The sequence below is a fragment of the Paramormyrops kingsleyae genome, chromosome 7 (assembly GCF_048594095.1).
Source record: "Paramormyrops kingsleyae isolate MSU_618 chromosome 7, PKINGS_0.4, whole genome shotgun sequence".
NCBI lineage: Eukaryota > Metazoa > Chordata > Actinopteri > Osteoglossiformes > Mormyridae > Paramormyrops > Paramormyrops kingsleyae.
The window spans coordinates 27,949,778-27,969,599 of NC_132803.1; the positions used below are offsets into that span (position 1 = coordinate 27,949,778).

At 46.4% G+C, this 19,822-nt stretch overlaps 2 protein-coding genes across 15 annotated transcripts; one reads left to right on the forward strand and one right to left on the reverse strand.

The window, feature by feature from the left end:
- Window positions 1-129: 129 nt before the first annotated feature.
- On the reverse strand, window positions 130-12,496 carry LOC111836260 (FK506-binding protein 15-like). 12 transcript variants are annotated; one of them, XM_023797363.2, is made up of 26 exons: window positions 12,139-12,496; window positions 11,333-11,473; window positions 11,055-11,215; window positions 9,803-9,909; window positions 9,431-9,509; window positions 9,001-9,070; window positions 7,811-7,885; window positions 7,495-7,593; window positions 7,262-7,411; window positions 6,860-6,928; window positions 6,634-6,777; window positions 6,413-6,534; window positions 6,280-6,328; window positions 6,069-6,188; window positions 5,704-5,764; window positions 5,243-5,346; window positions 4,382-4,472; window positions 3,656-3,762; window positions 3,475-3,573; window positions 3,276-3,370; window positions 2,523-2,625; window positions 2,261-2,432; window positions 2,049-2,185; window positions 1,650-1,736; window positions 1,399-1,506; window positions 130-1,001 (listed from the first exon to the last, which is right to left on the reverse strand). In XM_023797363.2, exons 2-26 carry the CDS (start codon window positions 11,336-11,338, stop codon window positions 705-707), a joined length of 2,712 nt encoding a protein of 903 aa, XP_023653131.2. In that variant the 5' UTR covers window positions 11,339-11,473; window positions 12,139-12,496; the 3' UTR covers window positions 130-704. The 12 variants fall into 12 exon arrangements, 8 of the variants coding, with proteins under 8 accessions (XP_023653131.2, XP_023653129.2, XP_023653130.2 ...); XM_023797361.2 differs by having other exon boundaries at window positions 11,055-11,240; XM_023797362.2 differs by having other exon boundaries at window positions 11,055-11,240; window positions 11,333-11,488.
- Window positions 12,490-19,008, forward strand: ndor1 (NADPH dependent diflavin oxidoreductase 1). 3 transcript variants are annotated; one of them, XM_023797366.2, is made up of 15 exons: window positions 12,490-12,644; window positions 13,351-13,486; window positions 13,742-13,819; window positions 14,042-14,139; window positions 15,045-15,143; window positions 15,304-15,405; window positions 15,492-15,695; window positions 16,073-16,200; window positions 16,296-16,513; window positions 16,767-16,874; window positions 17,104-17,218; window positions 17,324-17,470; window positions 17,687-17,805; window positions 17,983-18,077; window positions 18,333-19,008. In XM_023797366.2, the coding sequence occupies exons 2-15, from the start codon at window positions 13,352-13,354 to the stop codon at window positions 18,475-18,477; spliced, it is 1,791 nt and encodes a 596-aa protein (XP_023653134.2). In that variant the 5' UTR covers window positions 12,490-12,644; window position 13,351; the 3' UTR covers window positions 18,478-19,008. The 3 variants fall into 3 exon arrangements, with proteins under 3 accessions (XP_023653134.2, XP_072570802.1, XP_023653136.2); XM_072714701.1 differs by having other exon boundaries at window positions 12,526-12,644; window positions 13,325-13,486; XM_023797368.2 differs by lacking the exons at window positions 12,490-12,644; window positions 13,351-13,486 and adding an exon at window positions 13,513-13,658.
- Window positions 19,009-19,822: the final 814 nt, after the last annotated feature.

The following is a 19,822-nucleotide window of genomic DNA, read 5'->3' on the forward strand; positions in this document are numbered from 1 at the left end:
TGGTGGCGATCTGTACACTGGACATGTTTCATTAACATTTCAAACAAACATGAAAACTAAATACTGATAAATTTTCCACATTAAGTAAATGGTACATCAGTCTCGGACAAAGGATGACATGAGCCAAACACTGATACACAGAAATGCTTTACTAACGACAGTCCTCAATTAAACATCCCATAACACAGGCTTGAGCTATTAAACCAGAAAACCAGCTTTGAAAGGCCACTTCCAAAATTTGGCCATTTTTTATCTGGGGCAAGAAAACACTGAGCAAAGCTACGGGCCACATGAGACAACCAACTGCTTTGACATAGTGTTGATATAGTTTGATATAGCGAGGTTTCAGTCAATGCCTGAGATTTACTGTGTTCCTAGGTGTCATTATCTTACGCACTTATCACTTTTAATTAATGCTTCACTCCTAATACTGCTCACTCTTTGCACATTTCTCAGGTCTACTTAAGCTGCAGTCACCATTGGCTCCCCAGGAAGGTCATATTCGCTGCCTCTATAAATTTCTCCAATCATGATGCTGCTTCCTGGTCTGTGAGCCCTCCCACTACATCCCCCTCTTGCAGTAAGTGATGCGTACTGCTCTGAATCCTAAAGATGCAATTGGTTGGATCGGGGGGGCATATGACCTGATTGGTCAAATGCTATTGCTGTCATGGCCCCATTACTCCAGTCAGGTCTGGTATTGGCTATTCATCCCATGTTCCAGTTGACACTGCAGCACTCCCTTCTTCTGATTGGTGGTTTTGCCCATCAATCACCTGGATACAGCCCTTGCTCATCTGAGGGGCCTGCAAATTCTCCTCGGTCTCTCCAACTGCCTGTCTACCATTCAAACTCTGCTGAGGGCCGCCAAGGGATTCCTGATCTTCCTCTGCATGTTGATGCACCTCCCCAGAAGATTTTAGTCCCTCCTCTTCCTCACCAGCGATTTCAGGCTGATCTGGTGACACCTGAGCGTCAGCCAGAACCTGCAGTGTGACACTCTGAGGGGACAAACATTTGACACTTTTACCACACAAGGAAACAATGTACCGGTCTCAAATTGTCACGAAGGAATATAACCCTAAGAACGCTCATGAAGCAGTTTCAAAGAGGAAAACAGCTTGTAGCAAAGAGATAGGGGAAAGCAACAGGGTTGTGGTCATTCCGGAACGCATTCATCAATTCCAATCCAAATCAGGAAAGGGAACTGGAGTTGGAATTTAAATCTCCCTGAATTCAAATTCATTGCCAGTTCTGTTCCCCATAGTTTTTTTTCCAATCCCAACTCCAGTTCCATTTCCTGATCTGGATTGGAATTGATGAATGCATTCTGGAATGACCCCAACCCCTGGCAAGCAGCTATCTGGGGCCTTTTTCCGGTGGTTTTCTGGGCAGTACCTTGATGATGCGAGCGACAGCCCCCACCACAGCCTGCCCACTGTAGGTTTCCTGGGGGTCAAACTCCCCCCGCAGGGTGCGAAACACACTATTCATCACACACTTCACCTAGCCAAGAGGGAGACAGAACCACAGGGACAGCGATAAAATGTGTGTATATACCAACTCACTACAGAGTCAACATATCAGATTCATTTTTGTCATTTTGTCAGGGAAAAAACTTTGATAAAAATGACCATGTGAGAGATTACCGTGTCCCTTAGTCTCCGGGGCTCTGTCCTCTGCGCTTGCTGCCACGGCGGCTGCTCTACCAGCTCACACTCATCACACACCTCCTGCTGGTCAAGGAAGAGAGAGGTCAGTACATGCTTTTGTTCACTAGGACCAGTGGTGTACTAGCAAACGAGGGGGTTAGGGTACAAATGCCTTCACGGGCTGAATCACTATTTCTTTATTTACTTCCGCAATTTGAATTTGCTTCATTTATCAGACAGTTTTACCCAAAGCAATTTACAATTGAGAGAAAGATTACAGTTTATGTGGGTTCCCTGGCATTCAAACCCACAGTCTTTGCACTGTTTGCACAATGGAGCTCACAACACATGCAAAACAAGGAGGGGCTGGACCACATGAGTGGATTCCCAGCACACCATTTCCAGACGCAGCCTGTCTACCCTCAGCCCCGGTAGCTCTGCCTCCAAGCCGCGCACGCTGCATTCCACCTCCAGGTGGCGCTGTTTCTCGGCCGAGTGCTGTTCTTGCATCAGTGCCACTCTGTCTTTCAGCTCTGCAAACAGTGGCATGGGATCTCATGAACTCCGTGACATGAGACCGCCAAGGCGCAGCTTTTAATTCCACATACCTATGACCTGCACTTCTAGTGAGGCAAGCTGGGTCGAATTTCTATCGTTGTCCTGCAGGGCGGCGCTCAACTTAGCCTCTAGCTCTGCAGATTTCTGTTGGTGAACTGTGACCTCCTGCTGCAGCTGAGACAGGCGTAAGGTGGAGGATGCCAGCTCCCCTGTCAACCACACCTGGGCAGCAGCGACGAGCAGGAGACACACACAAACCATGAGTACTGAGAGCCCTGTGTGTCTAACATGAGCTGCCCCCACCCGTTGTACCTTGTCCCTTTCAGCTTGCAGCAGGCGCGCCCGACCCTGGTCGCTGGCCACCTGGAATGACTTGTTCCTCTCCTCCAGCAGCAGAATGTTCTGCTCCAGGTACCTTTGAGAGCATCAATGAGAAGATATGGACAGTCACACCAGTGACCAAGCAGATCTATCAGGTATGAAGAGAGGTGATATTTCATAGCGGTATTGTGGCTGGCAGACAGGGTTGTATACAAGGGGTGGGGCCACATGGGGTGGGGCCATGGGGCACTGGCCCATCTGAAAGTCGATTGGCCCCCCAGAGTGTTCCCTCCCCTCTTACACACAGATTCAAAATATATAATTGGCTATTGGTAAGGTTGGCTGCTCTATATGAATTATGGCCCCTCTTATGCCCCCCACCTAAAAAAAATCCTGGAATCAGCCATGCTGATGGGGGTGATTCTTTGTGTAAGACCCTTAACACCAATCACTCGAAAGATAATGGATGCTAATTGACCACAAAACCTGCCCGTTATTTTGACATAGTGGGGACCGTTCTTTTAGTCCCCACAAGGGGAAACTCAACTTCATAGAAGTCTGGGACTGCAATCTAAAAAGTACAATATTAAAAAAATCTTGTATTTTGTTTGGTTACTTATGGTCAAGGTTATGGCTGGGTATGAGTTAGGATTAGGGTTAGGGTTATCCCAATAAAAATGAATGGAGAGTCCCCACAATGATAGGAATATATACAGTATGTGCATGTGTGTGTGTTTCACCTGCCTCTGGTTCTGGTGGATCAGCTCCCTGATCTTCATGTTCTGCTCTGTGACACGCAAGTTCTTCTCAGACACATCCTTCTTCAGACCTTCATTCTCCTTATGGGACACAGGGAGAGTCAGGTCTCAGGGTGACACTTGATCGCTCATTCCGACGAGGGGACGTCCTCACCATCCCAGGCATGGAGTGTGGTGATATTCACCTGGATGATCTTCTGGATGCTGTGCAGCAGTGCAGGCGTCTCCAAGGAAACAGCAGGCATGCCTAGCAACAGGCTTCCCTGCTTTTGAAGGCTCTCCACCTAGCAACAAACTGGGTTGAAAAACAGCAGAACAGAACCGGATTGAACAGCATGCAAAACAGAGTGATTCTTAATCACAAACCTTTGAGGCCAATTGGTCAATTCTGTCTTTCACTCTCCCGACAGCCTGTCGTATTTCTGTGTTCTGCTGCCAGGCCTCAGTCATCAAGAAAGAAGTGACATCACAAGCTGTGGGCAGGTGAGGCATTGACCTTTAGGTTTAATGGAATGGTTCACTGGAAAGAGGTCTTTGACGGTGCTGGTGATAGAACAGCGATATGCAGTGCTCACAGATAGTCTTGGGGTGCTCGTTTAATTCAGTAAAAACGCTCCAAATGTACTTGTTTCATAAAAAAGGTCCTGTGACAAGCAATGTTTAACACATCTGCACTTATTTTCCACACAGGCATTTTCTTTTTATTGTCAGTTTTTTGACTGACTCTTTCAGTTCTGTTCTGGCCATTTTGCTATTAACTGCAATCATAGTCATTACCTCCTAAAGGGGTACTAAACACCGTTTGGTGTTTTATGTTATTGCAAAGGTGTTATTAATTAAAAAGCACCCAGTGAGACCACTTGTCAATTAACTTTTTAGCTCAGGACAGCTCTTTTAGAACTATAATTTGGGTTTCAATTTATTGCTACTTGAGATGAATGTTTTACTTAAAGCTACTGGTTCTAAAGTGATATATATATTTTTTTAAACAAATTAATAAAAGTGATGATTTTTGTTATAAAACCAATAAATATACAATGTGTTTAAATTAATTAAGCGAGAGTCCCAAGACTTTGGGAGCACTGTACTTACCCTGGTATGGCAGAGTCTCTGTGGGGGGCATCTGAGCCCCCAGAAGGCATGGGGGGTCCATTGGAGCAGAGTGGGGACAGCTGGAAGTGACCTGTGCACAAATCAGTGGACTGATTAATGTCTGGGCCTTCCAGCGCAAATCAGGAGGAAACATTCTTTTGACATCTAAAATGCTTTTTCAAAATATCCATGTTTGAATTTGCAAATCATGATAATCTGAAATGGATGAGTTTACATCACAGCCTCAAGTCATAGTCACACAGAAAGGTCGAGTGATGTAATTCTCATCATCAGCCAAAACCACTTGGTCACCCGCTACCTTGAACGCGTGCCACTGGATTTTTGTGTCCGCACAGACCTGTGCACGCCGGCTGCACACACACAGCAAAGATGTGGAGGCTTAATTTCCAACTAAAAATGACCCACATTTATACAATCCACCCTTAATTAAAAGAAAGCAAGGACCCCCAATTGTGTGTCAATTTGTGGCGTGAAATCGATCAAAAAGAAGCAGCATTCTGCAAACAGAAATGGAAATCCCAGGGACATGTACATCGTAACCCTTTCCTCTACCATAGGATGCTTTGGATAAAAGCAACAAGTAAATGAATGAAATGTAAAATGTAAAATGTAAAGTATTTTCTAAACCAATGCTACTGTTCATGCGAGGCAGGCATCCACGTTCATTCACCTCCGTTTGTCGTATAAACAGAACTGGATTCACACCTGCTAAACATGACTAGTCCCGCAACTGTATGCATCCGTTGAGTATAAACAAGGCTTCAGTCCTAAAACTCAGCACTGCTACTGTAATGAAGGGGAGCGGTCAGCGGCTTTGGCACTGAACACCCATCGTCTTACCTGGAATGCAGGATTAGCACCAGGAAATTCAGGCTGCGGGTTGGCAGACACAGGGGGCGGAGCCACTGTGGGTGCAGCCGCCATATTTGGAGAGTGGGAAGTCACTGCCAGTACATGTAGAAATAACGTCCAATCAGGATGGCCAAATGGGTGAACTTCATTAACATTTCCCTTTATTTACAAGCTACTCCAGACCATTCCGGCTCAATAACGCTTAGTCCTGTCAGATAGATTCTCAGCTTCGTTCACTTTCCATTAAATAACCAAAGCTTACTCCAAGCAAATCCACACGATGCAGAACAGAAACAGAAACAGCAATGTTCAACTCTGACCCTTTAACATGTTTGGCGTTCACAAAATATTTCACAATACGGTCTCTTCAAAGTAGCCAGGATCAGACTACAGTGATTAACGTGCACAGGTCGAGGGGGTTTATGGGAGGGGCCCATGTGTGAGCTCACCTTGTGAGGAGGTCAAGGGCTGTGCGGAGAGCCGGGCTGCCTGTCCTTTCGGGCTGGGATCCTAGGGTGATGGATTGACAGCAAGTAAAAGTTCACAGCTGAGGCTTCATAAACGGAAACAGAGCTGCAATGCACCCCCCCATCTTCCATAAGATCCTATGTCCCTGCCATCCTGGACATCAGATCTGATTGGAAGTCACTTCCGCACAGGGGCAGGTAAGGGGGCGGGGCCGCAGGCCCCAGATGCAAGCTGATTGGCTCTGAAAGTGCCCCAGTCCTTGTGATTCGCAGATTAGAAACATATCATTGGGTAATGATAAAGTGGGCCCGTTTATGTGAATTATGGACACTTCCCCAATACCCACCACTGTCCTGGGGTCACTGTGTTTTGCCAGGGCGGACGTAGCCCCCATGAGACCTGGCAGAATGGGCTGTCCCACCCGGGCCACACGGGAGATCAGGTCACCCTTAGAGGCAGCGGGGTCCTGGAAGACCGAGGCGTCAGCTTGAAGGAGATACACCGGATCGTGGCCACATTGAGCTTAGCGCACATTTGGGGAAAAACAGACAGCTTACGATTAACTGCTCAGTTTGGGAATCGAAGTCTGCAGTCAGGGGGAGGTGGCTGAAAGGAGGGAAGATTAAACGGGAGTTAAGCCATTTTCAGGTGTGATCAGAGTGAACAGAAGTCGCAGAGCTAGTTGCACACCCCTGTACGGCGGAGAATGCAGCTGTAACTGGTATAACCCTTTCACGGTCAAGAACGTCGAAGGCGGAGCTCGGGGCCTCTACAGGTACCAGGCCCGGTCCATTATCCTTGCCAGACTTAATCTGAATATGAGAGAAAGGAGTGGATTTGTCAACAAAATCCAACATAGGCAGGATACCAGCAACCAGCGCCCCTCCCCAAACACTGAAGCACCACCTCACCCGGTGCAGCCTCGTCTCAAATATCAACGCGCTGTTGGCAGGGACCAGGTTCGGGATGCCCTGTGACCCATAGCCCAGGCATGGGGGCACCACCAGGAGGCGCCGCCCACCCTTCTGCAATCCCAGAATGCCCTCCTCCAGACCCTGTATCAAACAGCGTTGGGTATTGAGTCAGTCACTCATCCTGAACATTTCCCTCTCCGTCGGGAGACACGAGCAGGCGCACCTTAACCGCTTTCCCAGCGCCGAGCCTCAGCCTTAGCGGCTTGCCCCGCCCATGGGTGGAGTCAAACACCTGGAGGGAGAAAAAGGCGGAGCAGTTAGCGCCTCCGTCCCCTGATGCTGCAAACTTTCAGGCAGGAGTAGAGGGGTGAAGGTATCCAGCAATGGCCAGGAGAACCGCTAACTTGAAGGACATGATTTTCACTGTCTACCGATTTGCCCATTTACCATGTTTTTATGCCTGTCTATGTGGACTTGTTATGTACATCTATGCCTGTGTTGCCTATCTATGTCTGCATATCTATGTCTGGGTGTGTCAATACATACATGTCTATATATGTCTATATGTCTGTGTTAACGTTAATGTTGTGTTAATGCTTCACTTAGAGACAAGCCTATTCCTCACCTGTCCGACAACGTGGTTCTGCAGCAGATAGCCAGTGTAGGACACCTCCAAGGAGTCACCACGCTCCACCCCGCGGCCCTCCCCCAAAGCCAGGTCCTGCAGCACCACTGTGTCCAGACTGGGGGCGCTGTTCCATTTCGCCAGGCACACCTGAGTGTGGGTGACAGAGTGTGCATTCAGATTTGCACACAGACAGCATTTCAGACCATGTATCCGGCTTATTATTTAAGCACCTGTTTGCTGAAGTCCTCTGTGGCCTTCTCAGACTCGAACATCACTGACCAGTTCTGCTGATGATCATCATAAAAGTTGCCATAGTTACCAGACTGGAGCTGTTCAGCACGGTGGTATAGGAGATAATGGGCACACATGGTGAAACACAGAACTATACAGCTGATCTGATACAGTATACACAGTCGTGTTTGGTCATGCATGGTCAAGTATGGTTTTGTGTGGCTGTGTCATAATCACATGCCGCACATACAGCACGGTCATTAAAAATCATGTTTAATCAGATGAGATTCAGCACGGTCATGGGCACTAGCTCACCGTGAAGGTGAAGCCTATGGAGATCCTGGCAGACGTCACCTCATTCTGCTGGCTGCCATAGAGCAGGACCTTGTACTGGAATGGAGGTTGGGTTTAGTACGCTTGCGTTCTAATTTCCACAACATAAGATCCATAAAGCAGGCTTTTTCCCAGAAAAATAATATTCGGTAAAACATTCAAATATCAGGTTACAGTATGAGATCATAAAAGTTCTTTGCTGTCTGTGATGAGAATTTATATCCTTTATCAATCACAGCAGGGCTGCCAAATTCAGGCTAAATCAGGCTACAGAAGAGAAGGGGAGACCAATTTCCCTCTTACTTTTTACCAACTTAAAGAAGTACTGAGTTTATAGGAAACCATCCAGCAACACAGAACAAGCCCACGGTTACTCGTTACGTTATGGTTAATGAACATATATAACCATCTCAGACAGATACAGAAACTATACATGCAGTCACTGGAAAATACGAAGTAAGACCCTGCACTATGAGTAAAGAAGACAAAAAGAGTAGTAATCAACTCGTACACATACAGTACTGGTCAAAGGTTTAGGCACCCCAAGCCACCTACAGAGAAGAGTGATAGAGTGTCGTATCACATGACCTGGCCACCTGACCTAAACAAGAAATGGTTTTGAAGGAGTTTGACCAGGGAGTGAAGGAAAAGCGGCCAATGAGAGCTCAGCACAGGTGTGACCTCCTCCAGGGCAGCTGGAAAAGCATCCCAGGAGGCCACCTCATGGAACTGGCATAGAGGAGACAGTAGGGTCAGCCAGTCCCAGGAGCAATTAGGGTTAAGGGCCTTGCTCAAGGGCCCAATGGTGGCATCACTCTGCTGACCATGGGATTTGAACCAGCAACCTTCTGAGTCCCAAACCACAAAGCTTCCCCATCCCCCACAACATTTCTTTTTTGTTTAATACTTTTTTGGTCAGTGCATAGTTCCATATATGTTATTTTATAGTTTTGATGTCTTTATAATTATTCTAAAATGTAGAGTACAAATAAACCCTTCTGTGGGAAGGTGTGTCCAAACTTTTGACTGGCTAGTTGTTGCTTGAATGCCCCTCCTGGCACTTAAATTTGTAACTCAGATCAAATGACCCATTTCCCAACCACCGGTCTGTGTTCTATGGCTCATGGAAAAGAGGTCAGGCAGAGTGTCTGACAGTGCAGTCCGGCTCTCACCTCCCCTGTCACATGACTCCCCAGGACTGCAGCTCCAATGTTCCCCACCTTTATGTGCTGACCATCCACACTGTGGGCCCCCCAAAACACACACATGATGCGGGTTGATATGGTCAATTTGTGCATGAATGTATACTTGTGTATGGTTTAAATTTCACATATAAGAGCTGTCACATTAATATATACTTCAGAGCAGTGTTTCCCAAACCGGTCCTTCAGCACCCACAGCCGGTCCATGTTTTTGCTCTGTCTGAACTCCTTGCCATGCAGTCCACATTTTTGGGGAGCTGGGAGGGAGCAAAAATGTGCTGTGTCTGTGGGTCCTCGAGGACCAAACTGGGAAACACTGCTTTAGACCTTCACACACCAGAAACACAGTAAGTCTTCATGGCCAAGCATCCCAGCAATTCTTATGGGGGTTCATGCTTACTATCTGAACGCCTGGACTGCAGTGGCAAATAAGACAGTGGGAACTTTGTGGGGCGGAGCTAAAGTCTGGGTGGGCAGGCCTGTAATGGAAAGGCAGAATTACTGTAAGCCTAGGAAATCCCGTGAGGTCACATCCTGTTTTTCTGACGTAATAATAAAAACTGTCACGGGTTTGTTTAGCACTTTATAGATAACAGTAATGTATACAAAGATAATACTTAATCCTCAGATTCTGGATTCCAAACTGGTGCTATTACTCCTTAAACTGAAGGATGCATCATTCTTTAAGAAGATTCATTTAATGATCCTGGGAGAGAAATTAGTGGGCATCTTTTTTAATGTTACACCAGTTTCAGCACCCTGCTGCCACTACCTGGGTTGGGACAGCTGTTCCTGGGCTGCGTGGGGGCCTTGTACTGGAAGGACTGGTTACCCTGACTCTGTGCCTGGTCCAGTCTAAACAGCATGGCCAGCTTCGTCCTGAAATCACACACACACACACACGTTTGTAATTATACCTTTGTGGGGACTCTCCATTGATTTCTATGGGGAAACTCTAATCTCAACATGACGACGTTAACCCCTACCCAGCCCTAACCGTAATAAGTAACCAAACTAAATACAAGACTTTTGGCATTTTTAGTTTTTTGATTGAGGCAGAACTTAAGAATGCCCCACTGCCAAATACAGACTGAGTGACAGTATAACATTTTCAGAACAAGTTAAACAAAAATAATATTCAGCAGATAATACACGATCACTAATACTCTAAATTGGTGTTTCTCAAACCAGTCCTCGGGGAGCTCCAGACAGTACACGTTTTTGCTTTCTCCAGATTCACTGATGAAATTATCAGCTTTCCCTCCCAAATTTATCAACAAGTGTGTTTTGTTTAAGCAGAAACCGCGCTGTGGGTCCCATGACTTTTGCATGTGATCAGAAGGCCAAAGTGGTAGCCTGAGTGATAACACTGACACTGTGACACTATCAGAAACCTGTCCCCACACGTCCGCATTATGCAACAAACTCTGCATGACACGACTGACTCAGCTGTAACGCTTTATCTGTTAGCTTCCCTTTTCCCTCCATCTATGGGAATTTAAAGATCAATTTCAGCCATACATTCAATCCAGAAACAAACACACTCGGAAAATAATGCAGAAAAAAACGGCACAGAAACCAGAAAAACAGAGCAAAGAAAATACGTTCAAAGTGTGGAAAATGATCACGCAGTAGAATCTTCCAGAACCATCATCAGTGCAACTGCCATTCATAAGAGGCTGTCTGGGTGCTTTTAAGGCTGTATGGAGTAACCTTAAGTTCACTTCAAATATACACATTAAAAACTGAGCATGAAGAAAACAGATCAATACTTTTCAGTTGTGGGTAGGAATGTGGTCAGAAGGTTGTTGGGTTTAGTCCCCTCTCACCCTTCTTGTTTAGAATAAGGCTTTAGTAACAGACCTTAAATGATCATGAAATTTCATAATATGAATTACCTTCAAACCAGGATAGCGAGCTTGCCAAAAGAGAACTATTTAAAATCGTTTTAAGATATTAAGACAATTAATATTAGTTAAAACACACCCATAAAGACACACACGATACGCATACAAAATACTGACGCCTGGGTCTCCCTCCATAGGTAATCGGTGGTGTCCCAAACCGCAGGAAAGGCCACCACATTCACTCCTCTCCTCCTCCGCAGAGTACGGTCCATCCCACGTTCTTTCTTCAGCTCCATTCTCCCTGAGTTTCCTCCTCTCCATCCATTTATCTCTCCCTGCTGCTCCAAAGGCAGGCCCCTCATCCTTAGAACATTAACCAATCAAATTAAAGCTGAGAGAATAGCCATAGGTGGAAAGGTTGGGGGGGGGGGGGGGGGGGGGGGGCGTGTCCTCACCTGCATTACCAGATATCTTACAGCTGTGTTTCGCAAACCAGTCCTCGGAGACCTCCGTCAGTCCACGTTTTTGCTCTCAGCAAAAGGACTGGTTTGCAAAAACTGTCTTACAGGGTATGTTTCCCAAAACCTGTTAGCAAACTGACATATACAGCACTAGAAACATTTAATGTATATAATATAACAGCCAATATTTAACTGCTGTTCCATATATTAAGCTAAGGCCACTTGAAATTAATAAATTGTTTTACATGACTCAAACTTCTAAAATATTGGTGAGTAGGGGATTTTATATTTTTAGCGAAAAGACGAACGGCAACAGAGATATACTAAAACTAGAAAAGTTCTCAAACAGCTCGCGAAGGGTAATATTACTCGGTATATTGATGCCCTGCCAAGATTTTAATACCGTGGGCCCACACACAATCTGACAAACGATAAAAACCATTGTCCGAGAAGCGTCAAATTGAAAAATCCGAGGCTGACATTCAAGATTTTTCACCCACAGTTTTTGAGGTGAAAAAAACGGATTTTTTGAAAAATATAAAATATAAAACAAATCGAGGCGGCACCAAAAAATTGAGGCGGGCGGCCAATTTATTAATTTTAAGTGGCCTAAGGGTTATTGTTCAGTCAAATAATTTTATCTGCAATAAGATTTAATATCAATTTCATTGATAATTCTTTGAAACGTTCTTAATTTGTGATGTCCCCCCACTTTGATCATTTCAATTTCAGTCTTTCAATAAAATAAATAAATACAATATTACACGAAACCCGAATGAACAGCAGCCTTTAGGTCTTACCGTGGCGGTTTTAAGGGGGTAGTTAAAATAATCTCATCATCTCTGACATATTTCATTCAACGTCTACTGAAAGTTTTGGCATATCAATCTTCTGTTTGCTTTACCCAAAACTATTGTTTATATGCACCGAGCAGGAAGTTAATGTACGTGGTATGATTCACATTTGGCCAGGACAAGAGCAAACGTTAAGTTGAAAACAGCTGCGATATTAGGAAACTTAGTGCCTATTAAATATAAAACGCCTTCCCCCAGCCAGCTTCGCAGCACACTGCGGACGCCCCTCCCAGTCGTCGAATGGTAAATCATGGTAAGCCAATCAGATATTGTCGTAATGCTGCCGCTGCTTCCAATCGGAACAGAGTGCCGTAAAGCGTGGCGACCCGGCGGTGTAGTTCGTACAGTAACTGTAATGTTGCGAATCATACACAACACTGGAGATATAGGAGCTGTACCCTCCAAACTACTGAATTTGCTTGCTAACGTTCAGATTAACATACAACGCTAAGGTCTGTAGAGCTTTGTATGCGTTTTAGCTGTAATTTGGAACCCAGCGGTATTTCCACTTAGATGATCGTTTGTCCTTGTAACGCATACTAAGAACATATACAAAACGTTCGTCATTGAAACTGTTTGCATTTGTATGTTGCTCTGTCGGTATTATGTCACCGTCATAGCTATTTATCATTCTTCAATATGTCAGTTATGTATTGCCTTAGCGTTCTTAAGTGTGGAAATTGCCGAGCAGTTTCTATGTACAGATCCAGCTGGATTGTATTAGTGGTTATGGCGGTCTGACTATTGAAATAAACAATAAAATCAACATTAAATGATAGTTAAGGAATATAGCTCGGTGGTAAGATCTATGGCTAAGACCGAAACTTACGTTCCTTTTATGTTTAGCTAAGCCCAGATGTTGCATGGTGGCCAACTTTGGTCAGATGGCTACAAAGATTTTCAGTTCAAGACGTGTCTGCATAGACATGCGCACAGATGTACATGTATCTAACGGGTTTATTATCTTGTAAATAGTCTTTACGGTATACAAACTACCCAACGCTTTTCATGTAGCTAATTCTAGGTTTATAATAGAATAATATAGATTTGCCGTAAGACTTCTTGCGTGAGCGTGAGAGTCACGCCAGATGCTTGAGAGTTGGCAACCCTGATGCTGTAAGACGACCTCCAGGTGCTGTGCTGCCTTGCGTCCTGCAGGATGTCCGATCACACCCTGCTGGTGTTGTACGGCAGCCAGACCGGGACGGCCCAGGACACGGCCGAACGCATCGGGCGCCAAGCTCAGAGGAGACACGTGAAGGTCCGGGTGGAGGCGCTGGACTCTTATAATGTGGTAAATGCTCAAAGGGCGTGTTCCGCAGCTTGGGTGATAATATTATCTGTGGCTTAACAAGACTCGGCTCTGCAGTGAACAAAAAACGTGGCGTATTGGTCTCTGCCTGCATGACATTCAAATCTTTATAAGACGACCAAGGTTTTCCAGAGCCGCTAACGAATTTGGCAGGGTAATGAATTTCTGATACAAACAGAACTACTTCTGCATCTTAAATCGTTGTGAACTCTGCAGACCTTATGTACTCCCACACAGGCAAACCTGATCTCAGAGTCCTTGGTGATGTTTGTTTGTTCCACAACTGGCGAAGGTGATCCGCCAGACAACATGAAGGTATGTGCTGGTTAGCCAGTCAGATCAAAATGTTTGATAATGCTTGATTGGCTCTATCACTTATTCCTTTGCTTGTATCTGTGTCTCTGAATAGCCAGTATGTGAATGTGCATATTGGGTTTTGCCATGGTCTGCCTCCATCTTACATCACCTGTGCTATTTGTACCTTCATATACCCATAAATATATTGACTGTAAATATGCAACTTGTTTTTTCATGTAGAACTTCTGGCGGTTCCTATTCCGGAAGTCTCTGCCCCTGGGTTCCCTGTGCCGCCTTGACTGTGCTGTGCTGGGTTTGGGAGACTCATCCTACTCCAAGTAAGAACACAGCAGCCCCCTCCCAGTGTTTCCCCTAGGTTTACAGCTTTGGGGGGGGGGGGGGCGGCACCGACAGGATTCATGATGTTCATGTGTTTCTTTTAATGACAGCAGTCAATATAACAACTGAACTAAACATCAGAACATTTCTTTTTATGACAGGGGAGCAGATACATACAGAGAGCAGAGAATTGTAAACGAGCGATTGTGTAGAGACAAAAATGAGCTGTTGTGTAAATAAGATAAATAACATAAGGCTATTTAGTTTGTTTAAAACAGGTCTGTACATTGTCCTTTTATTATAGGAAAGGTAACCTTAAATGACTTCTGTTTTGATTTGGCGCTATATAGAAAATAAAATTAAATAAAATTAACTTGACCTTCAAGGGGAGGCGGGAGGTGCCGTTGGGGGGGTGGGGCGCCCCCCTAATATAATGGTAGGGGAAACACTGCTCCTCCCTACTTTTAGTTAGCCCCGCCCACCAAAACCTGACTTGGCTCACAATAAATTCTCCTTAACTAACCACTTGTGATCAGCAAATCACTGCAGAAGGGGTGTTTATCAATACCAAGAATGCAAAGGTGCAAAGAATACTTGTGGTCTTGCCAAGAGCGATCTTGCTAACTTGCCTCCCAGGAACGAACTTGGGACACAGTGAATCATAAGATTGGTCACGTTTAGCAAGGATGCAGCCAATGCATCCTTAATATTCGCAGTGGGGCAAGAACGACCTCCGGGGATTTTAACCGCCCCCTGTACTTGTGTTCTTGAGTATTGGAAGTGGTCTTCGACAATGGAAGATGACATAAAATGGGTACACAAGAACACAAGTACGGTCAAGTATGCATACTGAGAAATGCGGTGCTGGGAAATGCTTGCATTTAATGCGCTTGTTTGATCGCAGGTTTAACTTTGTTGCGAAAAAGCTCCATAAGCGCCTACTGCAGCTGGGGGCCAGCATTCTGCTGCCCGTGGGACTGGCAGACGACCAGCACGACCTCGGGTAAGCACGGTTTCTGGAGTGGGGAAAACAGCCCTTCACCCTCCTGAGTTGAAATAGCTGCTGTTTCCCTCTTCATACTGGAATGGACTATAGATCGAAGCAACAACAGCTTGTGGTCATAGTTGGACTCTCAGATCTACTGTACCTTTGTGTTTCACAGTCCCGATGGAGTGATTGACCCCTGGCTCACTGCATTCTGGGAAAAAGCCTTGTCCTTGTATCCTCCCCCTGCAGGACTGAAGGCGCTCAGTGACACAGAGTTGTAAGTCTGGGATTTACCATGCAGTTACTCCACTTTAACATTTCAGATACACCTGCTAATAATCATTTCACTGCCTTGGTTTGCAGACTCCCTCCTAGGTACACTTTCAACTTTCTGGATAATGCCACAGAGAAGCCAGCTAATTGGTCCCAGAACATGACACTTGTGACCAATCGTTCACAACCCTGCCCCTTCATGGCGCAAATGATGTCCAATCAGAGGGTGACACATCCCACGCACTTCCAGGACGTGCGACTCATCGAGTTTGATATTACGGGGTCAAATATAGAGTGAGTACCACGCCATCCCATAGAAATATCAACTGAATATAATATAGAGTGAGTGTCGCACTGTCCCACAGAACCTTATGTAACCCAAAGGCTGCAAGTTGACATTCCAGAAGGTGCATCTTTGAGAAATGTGCCTTTTCCAGCAAAATATCAAGCTTTATAACTGTGGTAAGAGTGTCAGTTAAGCAGCAAAATAATAGCAATATGTGTGAGAACCCAAACTGAAATACACACAAATCAGTTTTATCATTGGAGGTAAAGTTTTCACTGTTAGATGTGTCTTCAGATTAATGTAGATGTGAGTTATGCTGCCCGTCTTCTTGGTGGAGAGGGAGACTTTAGATGAGGACAGTGTGCCCACGTCTGTGCCCCTGCAGGTTTGATGCCGGAGACGTGCTGATGATGCGTCCCCAGAACTGCCCCGAGGATGTGCAGCAGCTGTGCGAGCTGCTAAAGTTAGACCCGGAGCGGCAGTTCATCCTGACGCCAACAGATGGCGCCGCAGGTTGGGGCAGTTTCATATTGTCACAAAGCTGCTTGAATTGTTTCCTGATGTTTGGATAACCTTACCCTATGACGTGTGACCCCTGTGCCTATCAGCCCCCGGGCCTGCCCGCCTGCCCCAGCCCTGCACAGTCAGGTACTTGCTGGAGCGTTTCCTGGATGTGGCCAGCGTGCCACGCCGCTCCTTCTTTGAGGTGCTGGCCTGCTTTGCCACCAATGAGCTGGAGAAAGAGAAGCTTGTGGAGTTCTGCTCTGCAAAGGGTCAAGAGGAGCTACACAGCTACTGTAGCAGGCCCCGGCGCACAGCCTTGGAGGTAGGTCCATGGGTGGGGTCATATTGGACACGCCCCTTGGAGGCAGTCCCATGGAGGACATGCATAGTGGGTGGAGTCATAATTAATACATCTGACAGGTAGAAGTATGTTGAGTAGCATTGTGGGCGGGGTCTTGTTGGACACATCCCTTAGGGGGCGGAGTCATGCTAATCCAGAGGGAAGTAGGGAAGGTGGGGTGTGAAAATAAAGTTTTTCTGCTGTCTTCCTCTTCCCCTCCCTCCCTCTCCTGAAGGTGCTGGCCGACTTTCCACACACCATGGCCACCATCCAAGTTGACTATCTGCTGGACCTCTTTCCAGAAATCCAGCCTCGCTCCTTCTCGATCGCCTCCTCACTGCTGGTAGGCGTCCTGAAGGCTCAGGGGCGGGGCGGGTGAGCGTCAGGTGTGACAGACATGCTGCTGTTTATAAATATGCCTCCACGCTGTAGGAATACCGCGCATCCATGTGCTCAAGTGCATCTTACCTGTTTAGTTTCAGCACGTTTGTCAAAGGTCCAACAGTTGAGGTTGGCAGAACCAACCTCCTTTTTGTGACTTTAACCACAACCAGGACTCCCCTGTCCTCCAGGCCCGTCCACACCGGATCCAGATCCTTCTAGCTGTGGTGCAGTACAGGACTCGCTTGCACAAACCGCGCAAGGGCCTGTGCTCGTCATGGCTGGCCTCGCTGGACCCCACGCAGGGTGAGGAAGTGCTGGTGGTCACTGGTCAGCCTGCTGCCGCTGTATAAGCTGCCCAAAAGGCATCCTGGTCTGCCAGTCTCCTCACTGGAATGTGCCACTCTGCAGGGACGGTGTCAGTCCCTCTCTGGGTGAAAAAAGGGGGGCTGAAGTTCCCTACTGATCCGAACACCCCCGTGATCATGGTAGGGCCTGGGACTGGAGTGGCACCCTTCAGGTCTGCTGTACAGGAGAGAGTCGCCCAGCACAAACCGGGTGGGTATTTTTCCTGTCCCTCACATAATAATCAGTCCCCTTTAAGGTTCAGTGTTGTTTTATCTAGTATCCAGTGTTATACGCTGCTCCTCTTTGATTACGCTCTAGTTTTCTGCTCTTCCTGCTTCAGTTCATGCTTTACTTTAGTATTACACAGTATTGTGTTTCCATTACACTCTAGTATTACATTCTCTCTTCCAAATGCCTCCATAACAGGAAATGTGCTTTTCTTCGGCTGTCGCTCCGAGTGCAAGGATTTCTACTTTCGCTCGGAGTGGGAGGAGCTGGAAGGGGCCAGTCAGCTTACCCTCTTTACGGCTTTCTCTCGGGACCAGGTGGGCACAGAGCATCTCTCTCTCTCTCTCTCACACACACACACACACTCACACACACACTCACACACACACACACACACACACACACACACACACACACACACACACACACACACACACACACACACACACACACACACAGGCCTGCTCAGTGTAGGTATGTGCTCGCGCCCACAGGAAGACAAGGTGTACGTGCAGCATCGCGTGACGCAGCAGGCCGCCCTGCTGTGGGACCTCATTGTGAATAAGGATGCACATTTCTACATAGCTGGGTGAGTCTGACCTCTGGTGGAGGGACCCGGTAGTACAAAATCCGGCTATGGCTGTCCGAGCCATGCATGCGAAAATCAAACATGGAGAACATAAAGAACAAAAGAAAAAGACTCATTCCTGGAATATTTTTTATAGCTGCAACCCATCCTTGTGTTTATGTACATAATGATCATTTAAGAGTATTTTATTGCCCCCACCCCTTTTTCGTCTGTGCCCCACATCCCCCACCCCCTTTCCCCCCCTCCTCACACCAGCAATGCCAAGGATATGCCCACAGCTGTGTGCGATGCCCTGAAAGGGCTCTTCCAGAGTGAAGGTGGCGTGTCCGCCTCCCAGGCCGAGGAGATGCTGGGCGCCATGGAGAAGGCGGGCCGATTCCAGAGGGAGACATGGTCCTGATCCAGCTCAGCTCAAGGACGGGGTGCGGCTCATGTGACCATGTGACCCTGCGACCAGCCTATGTGCCAAGGAGCCCATTATGAATAAGGCTGCTGTTTGGTCAGACAGTACTTTAAAGCTTTAATGGCGTTTTTACCTTTGGGCTAACTGGACGAAAACAGGCCTTAGCATTTGTCTGCTGGGACCATTTGGACTGATGTTATTACTACAGTCACTACTTAAGAAAAGATGACAACAAGGCTGCAAACTCATTCCCCCTTGGTTATTTTCAGGGGCTATTTACAAATCATTTACCAACTGATGCTAGATAAAAACACTCCCACGCCCAGCTTTGCTGCTTTCCGGAATGGTCACAGCAGATTGTATCGACGGTGGTCAGTCATTACAGCACATTTTAGGCTCCTTATAAAGGATGTACAGGGACAGACTTCTCCTGCGCCTCCTTAAAAGGGACAGTGGTAAAAAATAAACAGCCTCACCGGAAATGGGGGCTGCTTGTGTACAAATAAATAAAATCACATTCGATTTTCATATGAGCTGCTGTCATTTGTGGACCAATGGAAAGTAAGTTTCACATTAGTCTAAAACATATTTGTATATATAATACAAATACATACCTTGTTATATGCTACTTGAATGTGTTTAATGAATTTGATTACGCCTTTTTCTAGTTATTAGATGTTATATATATATATTTCCAGCACGTAGGGTTTAGTTATGTGTTTTTCGTGTAGCTCATATGAGAATAATTCAAGATCTGAATCTAATTCAATGCAACAGCACCAGGGAATAGGATCCCACAACCTTCTGGCCCCAAGGTGCTGCCCTCAGGGCTTGAGTTTGACCATTTTAGATACCAGGCAGGTCTCTCCTCCAGCAGATCCCCTAATCCTCCAAAATCGGAACGTCCACAGTGGTTCTAGGTGCAGATGTCACAATTCCACAGTAGAGGTGTTCCTAGTCCTCCAAGCTCACGGCATCACAGGTTGGCGTTCCAGAACAGTTCTTCATATAGTTACCCGAGACTGACGAACACAGTGGTTCACTGTGCTGACGCATTGATATATAAACATGGCTGGCGCTCTTTTTGAGTGCTGGAACGGCATGTGCAGCATGCACCTAGGAGCCTGCATTGTTATCGTGACGTCTCTCCCAGAATGCACTGGATGAACGCCAGTCTGTCAGACTGTCCCCACATTGCCCACTGCAGTCAAGCCACCAAAATCCCAATGGCACTGCACATGGCAACTCCAGTGCTGGACTCGGACCAAATCCAGCTTCCACTAGTCTATTGATACTCCAGCCAAGGCTCTTACTTAGGACTTAGGTGAAACCAAAGGGATGA

Excerpts from the sequence above, each read along its gene's own strand:
- LOC111836260 (XM_023797355.2), bottom strand. The coding sequence starts at position 12,194 with ATGAAATATGTCAGAGATGATGAGATTATTTTAACTACCCCCTTAAAA. Across the intron at positions 2,626-3,275 it reads CTGATCCACCAGAACCAGAG|GTACCTGGAGCAGAACATTC; the intron begins GCAGGTGAAACA and ends ATGCTCTCAAAG. Across the intron at positions 1,737-2,048 it reads ACAGGCTGCGTCTGGAAATG|CAGGAGGTGTGTGATGAGTG; the intron begins GTGTGCTGGGAA and ends TTCCTTGACCAG.
- ndor1 (XM_023797366.2), top strand. The coding sequence starts at position 13,352 with ATGTCCGATCACACCCTGCTGGTGTTGTACGGCAGCCAGACCGGGACG. Across the intron at positions 17,471-17,686 it reads AGTCGCCCAGCACAAACCGG|GAAATGTGCTTTTCTTCGGC; the intron begins GTGGGTATTTTT and ends CCTCCATAACAG. Across the intron at positions 17,806-17,982 it reads CGGCTTTCTCTCGGGACCAG|GAAGACAAGGTGTACGTGCA; the intron begins GTGGGCACAGAG and ends TCGCGCCCACAG.